This window comes from Trachypithecus francoisi, unplaced genomic scaffold, assembly GCF_009764315.1.
Source record: "Trachypithecus francoisi isolate TF-2019V2 unplaced genomic scaffold, Tfra_2.0 Lachesis_group20, whole genome shotgun sequence".
Classification (NCBI taxonomy): domain Eukaryota; kingdom Metazoa; phylum Chordata; class Mammalia; order Primates; family Cercopithecidae; genus Trachypithecus; species Trachypithecus francoisi.
In genome coordinates this window covers 15,697,107-15,707,756 of record NW_022681466.1, presented here as the reverse complement: position 1 = coordinate 15,707,756, position 10,650 = coordinate 15,697,107, and the positions used below count along the sequence as shown (strand labels likewise).

At 43.8% G+C, this 10,650-nt stretch overlaps 1 protein-coding gene across 1 annotated transcript; it reads left to right on the top strand.

Moving 5' to 3' along the window:
* Positions 1–2,362: 2,362 nt before the first annotated feature.
* SMCO4 (single-pass membrane protein with coiled-coil domains 4) lies at positions 2,363–2,671 on the top strand. Its single transcript, XM_033181899.1, has one exon. It carries the CDS (start codon positions 2,492–2,494, stop codon positions 2,669–2,671), a length of 180 nt encoding a protein of 59 aa, XP_033037790.1. The 5' UTR covers positions 2,363–2,491.
* Positions 2,672–10,650: the final 7,979 nt, after the last annotated feature.

Genomic DNA, 10,650 nt, shown 5'->3' with positions numbered 1-10,650 from the left:
AATCCCAGCACTTTGGGAGGCCGAGGCAGGCGGATCACTTGAGGCCAGGAGTTCGAGACCAGCTTGGCCAACATAGTGAAACCCCATCTCTACTAAAAGTGCAAAAATTAGCCGGGTATGGCAGTGCATGCCTGTAATCCCAGTTACTCGGGAGGCTGAGGCATGAGAATCGCCTGAACCTGGGAGCCAAAGGTTGCAGTGAGCCAAGATCATGCAACTGCACTCCAGCTTGGGCAACAGTGCGAGACTCTGCATCCAAAAAAAAAAAAAAGAGGTATCACTGAGCTGTGAAAGAAACTGGCCAGCCCTAAATCATAGGCTCCCCTCTCAGTCTGATGTAGTATCAATCCTGGATTTGCTTGTCCTCTGAGAAGGAAGTCCCTACCTTTGGAGAAAGAAGCTATTGAACATCTCTCTGTTCCCTCTTGCTAGATCCACTGGTTCCTGTGCAGCTCTTGGAAGGCAAGAACATTTTTGGCTGACTTCTTTGTAGTCTAGAGAATGCATAGGTCAGCTCTTGCAACCCCAAAATACCACTGAGATTTGGGCAGTGGCATATCAAGGAATTGGGCCTAAAAGCTAAGCAAAGATTGAGAACAAAAAAATAGGAGTAAGTTAAAAGCAGGATCCTCTTCCAGGGAACATACGAAAGCTGATGGTCTAGAACGGGGATCAGCACACATTTGCCATAAAGGGTCAGATAGTAAATATTTAGACTTTCAAGCTGCACATCCTTATCACAGCTACTCAGTTCTGCCACTGTAAAGCAAAAGCAGTCATAGATGATAAACAAATAACTGAGTGTGCCTGTGTTCCAATAAAACTTTACTGATAAACAATGAAACTTGAATTTCATATAATTTTTACATGTCACAGGACATCATTCTTTTTAAAAATTTATTTTCAACCACTTAAAAAATTAAAGCTATTCTTAGCTCATGGGCTGTACAAAAACAGGTGGTAGGGCAGATTTGGCCCACAGGCTGTAGTTTGCAGACCTGTTCTAGAACAATGCTGTCCATTAGAAATATGAGAGCTGTTGGGTACAGTGGTTAACACCTGTAATCCCAGCATTTTGGGAGGCCTAAGTGAGAGGATCTCCTGAGCCCTGGAGTTTAAGAACAGCCTGGGTAACATGGCAAGAGATCATCTCTACAAAAATAAAAATAAAAATCAGCTGGGCGTGGTGGTGTGCACCTGTAGTCCTAGCTACTGGGGAGAATGAGGCTGGAAGAGGATTGCTTGATCTCAGTAGTTCAAGGATGTAGTGAGCTATTACATCCACTATTACACTCCAGCCTGGGTAACAGAGTGAGACTCTGTCTCTTAAAAAAGAAAAGAAGGCCGGACACGGTGGCTCATGCCTGTAATCCCAGCACTTTGGGAGGCCGAGGCAGGCGGATCACGAGGTCAGGAGATCAAGACCATCCTGACTAACACGGTGAAACCCTGTCTCTACTGAAAATACAAAAAAATTAGGCAGGTGTGGTGGCGGACGCCTGTATTCCCAGCTACTCAGGAGGCTCAGGCAGGAGAATGGCATGAACCTGGGAGGTGAAGCTTGCAGTGAGCTGAGATCAGGCCACTGCACTCCAGTCTGGGCGACAGAGTGAGACTCTGTCTCAAAAAAAAAAGACTGGGCACGGTGGCTAACACCTGTAATCCCAGCTCTTTGGGAGGCTAAGGTGGACAGATCACAAGGTCAAGAGATAGAGACCATCCTGGCTAACACAGTGAAACCCTGTCTTTACTAAAAATACAAAAACAAAATTAGCCAGGCGTGATGGTGGGTACCTGTAGTCCTAGCTACTCGGGAGGCTGAGGCAGGAGAATGGCGTGAAGTATAAGAGCTGAAGCCAGGCACAGTGGAACATGCCTGCAGTCCCAGTTACTTGCAAGGCTGAGGTGGGAGGATTTGCTTCAGCCCGGGAGTTAGATGTAGCCTAGGCAACATAGCAAGACCCATCTCTAAAAAAATAAAAAGAAACAAGGAAAAAAGAAAAAGAAAAATATAATGAGAGCCATGTATGTAATTTAAAATTTTCTAGTAATCTCATGTAAAAACTTTAAAAAAGGTAAAATTAATATTTTATTTAACTCAGTATATGAAAATATAATTTTCATGCTATCAATATGTAAATTACCAGTGAGATATTTTACTTTCTCTGTTTTCATAATAAGTCTTTGAAATCCAGGATGTATCTTACACTTATAGCCCATCTCAGTTCATTCTAAACATAAGAATTCAATAGTTACAGACTGCTGAAGATCAGTAAAGATGTTATCCATTTGCCCAGCTGCATCATCTGAGAGTGTTGCATGTTGAAGACATGATCTGTTACAACAAATAAGTCAAGTCACCTGTACTGGAAATCAGTTTGCTGAAATTATTGAATCAAGTTGAAGAAAAGGAGATTCCAGCCTTGACAAGGGGATTGTGGCCCTTCCTGGAATCCCTCTGGACACACCCTCCCAGCATCTTCTAGGAAAGATGCAGCAGCTCAAAGGGAAGCCCAGGAAGGAGATATGGAAAGACAAGAAGGAGCAGAAGCAAGCCACGCAGGAGGCCCGGCAGCAGATCACCACGATGGCACTGCCCACGCTGGCCGCGGTCGTGCTCCTGATCATGGTGTTTGTGTACATGGCCACACGCCCCACCATCAACAAGTGAGCACCGAGGCCATCCGCAGACCCGTTTGGCAGGGAGAGGAGGCACAGGAGGTGGAAGCAAGTGAAAAATGGCTTTCATATTCAGAGATGTTCGTGCTGCTGAGCTATAAGCAGGAGCACCCTGTCTTCTCTGTTTTTTTTTTCTTCTTCTTTTTTGAGATGGAGTCTCACTCTATCACCCAGACTATCACCCAGTCTTGCTCTATCATCCAGGACTGCAATGATGCAATCTCGGCTCACTGCAACCTCCACCTCCTGGATTCAAGCGATTCTCCTGCCTCAACCTCCTGAATAGCTGGGATTACAGGCACGCGCCACCACGCCCAGCTGATTTTCATATTTTTAGTAGAAATGCAGTTTCACCATATGGCTCAGGCTGGTCTCGAACTCCTGACCTTGGGATCCACCCACGTCAGCCTCCCAAGTGCTGGGATACAGGCGTGAGCCACCGCACCGGGCCCTTCTCTGGCCTTTGACTTAATTAAAGTGTCTCTGCTTTTCTTGGGAAGGAATAAGGGATGTTTTATCAGTGAACGTGCCATATACTTTATGGTCCACTCATGTGCCTTTCAGACTTCAAGGCAGTGTGTCTGTGTGTGTGTGTCTTTTTCTTGCCTAAAAATTGATAAGTAGCTCCACCTGAAGAGGGGCGGAACTTCTGGGTCAGGAAGCAGCTGGAATCCGCACTCACCTTATCCCCATTGTTTGGATCATGCCTCTTTCCAACATATGTTCACAATCTCCAAAGGGAATGTGTTTCTTCTCTGTGCTTAATGTAATTTGAAATATGTTGAATCAAAGTGAAATATTTATTTTTGAATAAAGGAGATAATAGCATTAAACGAATTCAATAGTTAGAGGCTACCACATTGAACAGTGCAGAGCTCTTAGATTGGTGCAAAAGTAATTGCGGTTTTTGCCATTACTTTTAATATAACAATGTTTTCAAACTTAAGTTTGCATCAGAATTGCTTGGAGGGCTGTTAAAATAAAGATTGCTGGGACCCATCCCCAGAGTTTCTGGTTTTGGCAGGGTGCAAGAACTTCCATTTCTAACAAGTTCCTAGGTGGTGATGATGCTGTTGGTTGAAGGACCACACCTTGAGAACCACTTATCTAGAAGCTGGAGCAGTAAGAAAAAGTAGAGAAGCAATTAGGAGCCAGGGATATGTAAAAGAAAGTGGTTTGAAAAAAAAGAAAGAAAGAAAGAAAGCCGGGCGCAGTGGCTCATGCCTGTAATCCTAGCACTTTGGGAGGCCGAGGCAGATGGATCATTTGAGGTCAGGAGTTTGAGACCAGCCTGGCCAACATGGTGAAAACCCTGTCTCTACCAAAAGTACAAAAATTGGATGGGTGTGGTGGTTCATGCCTGTAATCCCAGTACCTTGGAAGGCCAAGGTGGGAGGATCACTTGAGCCCAGGAGTTTGAGACCAAACTGGGCAACACAGGGTGTTGCCATCTCTACAAAAAAAAAAAAAACCTTAAAAATCAACAAAGCATGATGGTGACTAGTCCCAGTTACTTCAAAGGTTGAGGTGGGAGAATCGCTTGATCCCAGGAGGTCGAGACTCCAGTGAGCCGGGATCACACCACTGCACTCCAGCTAGGTGACAGAGCAAGACCCTGTTAAAAAAAAAAAAAAAACTAGGCCGGGCGCGGTGGCTCAAGCCTGTAATCCCAGCACTTTGGGAGGCCGAGACAGGCGGATCACGAGGTCAGGAGATCGAGACCATCCGGGCTAACACGGTGAAACCCCATCTCTACTAAAAAAATATACAAAAAAAAAAAAACTATCCAGGCGAGGTGGCAGGCGCCTGTAGTCCCAGCTACTCGGGAGGCTGAGGCAGGAGAATGGCGTAAACCCGGGAGGCGGAGCTTGCAGTGAGCTGAGATCTGGCCACTGCACTCCAGCCTGGGCGACAGAGCGAGACTCCGTCTCAAAAAAAAAAAAAAAACTAAACAATGAGATACCACTACACGTCTATTAGGATGGCTAGACCAGGCATGGCAGCTCACGCCTATAATCCCAGCACTTTGGGAGGCCGAGGTGGGCAGATCACCTGAGGTCAGGAGTTTGAAACAACCCTGGCCAACATGGTGAAATTCTGTCTCTTACTAAAAATACAAAAAAAATTAGTTGGGCTTGGTGATATGCGCCTGTAATCCCAGCTACTCAGGAGGCTGAGGCAGGAGAATCACTTGAACCCAGGAGGTTGCAGTGAGCTGAGATCGTGCCACTGCACTACAGCCGGGGCGACACAGAGAGATTCCGTCTCAAAAAAAAAAAAGAATGGCTAAAATCCAAAATACTGACAATTCCAAATACTGGCAAGGATGTGGAACAACAGGAACTGTCATTGATTGCTGGTAGGAATGCAAAATAGTATAGCCACTTTGGAAGATAATTTGGCAGTTTCTTACAAAATTAAATATACCCTTACCATCTGATCCAGCAATTGTGCTCTTGGGTATTTACCCAAATGAGTTGTAAACTATGTCCACCCAAAAACTTGCACTGGTGTTTATAGCAGTTTTAGTCATAATTGCCAAAATTGAAAGATGTCCTTCAGTAGGTGAGTAGATAAAACTGTGGTACATCCAATGAAGTATTATTCAGTGCTAAAAAGAAATGAGCTATCAAGCCATGAAAATACATGGAGGAACCGTAAATGCATATTACTAAGTGAAAAAAGCCAATATGAAAAGTCTACATACGGTATGATTCCAATTCTGACATTCTGTAAAAGGCAAAACTATGGAGAAGTAAAAAAAAAAAAAAAAAAAATTCAGTGGTTGCCAGGGGTTGGGGGGAGGGAGGAATGAATAGGCGGAGCATAGAGGATTTTTAGGGCAGTGAAACTATTCTGTATGATACCAAAATGGTGGATACATGTTGCTACATACTTTTCCAAACCCACAGAAAGTACAACACCAAGAGTGGATCCTAATGTAAACTATGGACTTTGATTGATAATGATACATCAGTGTAGGTTCATTGATGATAACATATGTACCATTCTAGTGCAGGATGCTGATACTGGGGAAGGATGCATCTGTGAAGGGGCAGGAAATCTGTATATGGGACCTCTCTGTACTTCCTTCTCAGTTTTGCCATGAACCTAAAACTACTCTGAAAAATAAAGTCTTTTTTGGACTGGGTGCAGTGGCTCACACTTGTAATCCCAGAACTTAGGGAGGCCGACACAGGAAGATCACCTGAGGTCAGAAGTTCGAGACCAGCTTGACTAACATGGAGAAACCCCATCTCTACTGAAAATACAAAATTAGCTGGGGGTGGTGGTGCATACCCGTAATCCCAGCTACTCGGGAGGCTGAGGCAGGAGAATTGCTTGAACCCGGGAGGCGGAGGTTGTGGTGGGCCAAGATTGTGCCACTGCACTCCAGCCTGGGCGACAGAGAGACTCCATCAAAAAAAAAAGAAAGAAAGAAAGAAAGAAAGAGAAGAAAACAACATTAATTCTCACTTTTGAAGGGATAGCAGGAAGATGCATATTCATATTGCAGCATCTTTGATAAAAAACAATCCATTTGGCCGGGCGTGGTGGCTCATGCATGTTATCTTAGCACTTTGGGAAGCTGAAGAAGGCGGATCCCTTGAGTCCAGGAGTCCGAGAGCAGCCTGGGAACACAGTAAGACCTTGTCTCTACAATAAATACACAAAATTAGTGAGCATAGTGCTCACCGATTAGTCGCAGCTACTCTAGAGGCTGAAGTGGAAGGATCGCTTGAGTGCTGGAGGTCAAGGCTGCAGTGAACCAAAAAAAGACCAGTGAATTCAAGTATCTACCCCCTAACCCAAACAGAAGCAGACCCTAAATCTTTCAGGGTGTAGAAACCTAAAACCTAAGCTAAGTAGAAACCTAAAAGTTTCCTAGGGCACAGATAAGAGTGACCTAGCACCCCAGCCAACCAAAAGGGGAAAAAGAGAAGATAAGCTTACTTTCTACAAAGGAAGCAGCTATACAAATTATGCCAGAGAAGTAGAAAAACACTAATTTGGGTATCCAAAAAGGGGAAAGTAGTTCCAAATATTTCTAATAAAGAGCATTCTGTAAGGCTTCCAACAAGCTATTAAAGGTTGAGAAAACCTATCTGGCAACCCAGTTAATTTCAGGACATACAATTACAGGAACTTAGTCCCTCAAGTCAGAGATGCCTGTGAGGAATTGCACGGTTTGAATCACAGCAGATTTGCAGCCTATTTAAGTTTTTGGACCACTAGAAAACTGGAAAAACAATTCATTTAATATAGTTGAGAGAATACTTAAAAATCCTGCATCAATTCAATTATCTACTGACTTAGAATTATATGATTGCTTCCTATGGAGGGTTAATTCCCTGGCATTTAGGTTGAGCCCCTACATATACCTTCAATTTTCAAAAAAAGAAAACCCACAAAACTTTATTTGAACTCAAAGGTTTACTTACGAGAATAATGAAATCTTACTTATATTAACACTCAAAACATTTCTTGGGGATAGGCTTTTTAAAATAAAACCCATAATTTATTTATGTTACAAAAGGAAATGTTTACATCTCTGTAAAAGTATAAAAAGGGCCTCATTAGTGTATCTGAAGAGTACTACGTTGTACATTGTCTTCCACAGGTGGAAAAAAAAGAAGCTAACTTTTACATATATTTGGAAGAGAAAGTCTGCATTCTGCACTAAGTTTTTTTGAATGGAATCAGTTTAAATTGTCTTCAGTTCTAGCAAAGAATGTTCTTAAATATCTTTCTTTAAAAATCCAATAGGCCAGGCGTGGTGACTCATGCCTGTAATCCCAGCACTTTGGGAGGCCAAGGCGGGTGGATCACGAGGTCAGGAGTTCTAGACCAGCCTGGCCAAGATGATGAAACCCCGTCTCTACTAAGAATACAAAAAATTACCGGGCGTGGTGGCGGGCACCTGTAATCCCAGCTACTTGGGAGGCTGAGGCAGGAGAATCACTTGCACCTGGGAGGTGGAGGTTGCTGCGAGCCAAGATTGTACCATTGCACTCCAGCCTGGGCAGCAAGAGCAAAACTCTGTCTCAAAAGAAAAAAAAAAAAAAATCCAATAGTAATTTCAGATTCACTTAAATATCCCCAAAATAGTAAGTGGAAAAAAAAGTTTTTTACTTGGGAAGCCGAGGCAGGTGGATCATGAGGTCAGGAGTTCAAGACCAGCCTGGCCAACATGGTGAAACCCTGTCTCTACTAAAAATAGAAAAATTAGCCGGGCATGGTGGTGTGTGCCTATAATCCCAGCTACTCAAAAGGCTGAGGCAGGAGAATCGCTTCAACCCGGGAGACGGAGGTTGCAGTGAGCCGAGATTGTACCAAAATAGGCTGGGTGCAGTGGCTCACGCCTGTAATCCTAACACTTTGGGAGGCCGAGGCAACCGGATTGCCTGAGCTCAGGAGTTCAAGACCAGCCTGGGTAACATGGCAAAACCCTGTCTCTACTAAAAATACAAAAAATTAGCCAGGTGTGGTTGTGTGTGCCTGTAATCCCAGCTACTCGGGAGGCTGAGGCACGAAAATCCCTTGAACCCAGGAGGTAGATGTTGCAATGAGCCAAGATCCTGCCACTCTACTGTAGTCTGGGTGACAAAGGGAGACTCTGTGTCAAGAAAGAAAGGAAAGAAGGAAAGAAGGAAGGAAGGAAGGAAGGGAGGAAGGAAGGAAGGAGAAAATGGTGAGGATGTGGAGAAATGGGAACTCTCATGCATTGTTGGTGAGAATGTAAAATGGTGCAGCCACAGTGTAAAACATTTTGGAATTACTCAAGACATAAAATACAATTACCATATGTTCCAACAATACCACTCTTAGGTATATACCCAAAAGAATTGGAAAAAAAATGAATCAAATACTTGTACACCAATGTTCCTAGTAGTACTATTCACAATAGTGAAAAGTTGAGGGCCAAGCGCAGTGACTCATGCCTGTAATCACTTTGAGAGGTCAAGGCAGGCAGATCACTTGAGGTCAAGAGGTCAAGACTACCCTGGCCAACATGGTGAGACCCTGTCTCTATTAAAAATACAAAAATTAGGCTGGTCACGGTGGCTCACCCTGTAATCCCAGCACTTTGGGAGGCCGAGGCAGGTGGATCTCCAGAGGTCAGGAGTTCGAGAGCAGCCTGGCCAACATGGCAAAACCCTGTCTCTACTAAAAATACAAAAATTAGCTGGGCATGGTGGTCCATGCCTGTAATCCCATCTATTCAGGAGGCTGAGACAGGAGAATCACTTGAACCCAGGAGGCAGAGGTTGCAGTGAGCTGAGATCACGCCACTGCACTCTAGCCTGCGCAACAGAGCAAGACTGTGTCTCAAAAAAAAAAAAAAAATTAGCCAGGTTTGGTGGCACATGCCTGTAATTCCAGCTCCTGGGGAAGCTGAGGCAGGATAATCGTTTGAACGATTCCTCCAATGAGGGGGAGGTTGCAGTGAGCCAAGATTGTGCCTGCACTCCAGTCTGCAGCACAGAGCAAGACTCTGACTCAAAAAAAAAAAAAAAAAAAGATGGAAACCACCCATGTGTCTATAAACAGATGAATACTTGAACAAAATGTGGTATATCCATACAATGGAACCTTAGTCAGCCATAAAAAGGAATGACATTCAGGTATATGCTATAGCATGAAGGAAACTTGACATTATGCTCAGTAAAATAAGCCAGGCACAAAAGGATAAATACTGTATGATTCCACTTATATGAGGTAACTAGTGTAGTGAAATTCATAGAGATAGAAAGTAGAATGGTGGTTGCCAGGAACTGGGAGAAGGGGACATGGAGAGTAATTATTTATGGGATTCAGAGTTTCTGTTTGTGATTAATGAAGTTCTGAAACTGTAGAGCAGTCATGGTTACACAACATTATGAACATGCTTAATGCCACTTAACCGAACACTTAAAAATGGCAAATCTTCTATATATTTTACTACAAAAATACATAAGAGGATTCATAGTTTTTCAAAACTCTTCTGGGGAGTATTGGAGAGGGGAAAAAGCCAGTAGTCCTCAATGCAATGAGCCCTACACCAGCAACTTTAAGACTGAGGCAGAGAAATTTAACTGTTAGAGCCACACCACCTGGTCAGCTTTTTCTTTTAGTGTGTGTGTGTGCATGCACATTTTGGTTTTCCTTTTTGTGGAGCACTATATTGCCCAGGCAAATCTCAAACTCCTGAGCTCAATCTATCCTGCCTTTGCTTCCCTAAACGCTGGGATTGCAGGTATAAGCTCAGCAGCTTTTTCTCTTTTCTTTCCTTTTTTTTTTTTTTTTTTTTTGAAACAGGGTCTTGCTCTGTCGCCCATGCTGGAGTGTAATGGAGTAATTATGGCTCACTGCATCCTCTAACTCTCCAGCTCAGGCGATCCTCCCACCTCAGCCTCCCAAGTGCAAGTACCGCGCACACCACCACACCCAACTGTTAATTTTTTCGTAGAGAGGAAGTCTCCTTATGTTGCCCTAGCTGGGCAACTCCTGGGCTCAAGTAATCCTCCTGCCTTGGCCTCCCAAAGTGCTGGGATTACAGGTATGAGCCACTGTGCCCAGTCTTGGTGAGCTTTCTGAACTCAAAGCTGAGTAGACACCTGAAGTAATTATCAGGACAATATGGGTCAATAAAACTCATCCTCCTACTTCCATTCGTGTCTGAGTTAAAACAGTATCTTCCACTTAACTGCTCGTTTCTCAAGTTTTGATTTTAAATATAAAAACAGCCTAAAAGAGCTGTGTTTACTTCTTTTATATTTCAACTATCTCATTTTTTAGCAGTGTCTGGGGACAAAAACTAGCATTTCTCTGAGACCGTCATATCCCCAAACTGACTGCCATATGAATGGTTTTGTTGGATGCCTGGAATGGCTTCTTTATGTAAGTTCTCACTTGTAATCTCACACTTTGGGAGGCCGAGGCGGAGAATCACTTCAGGCCAAGAGTTCAGTTCAAGAGTAGCCTGGGCAA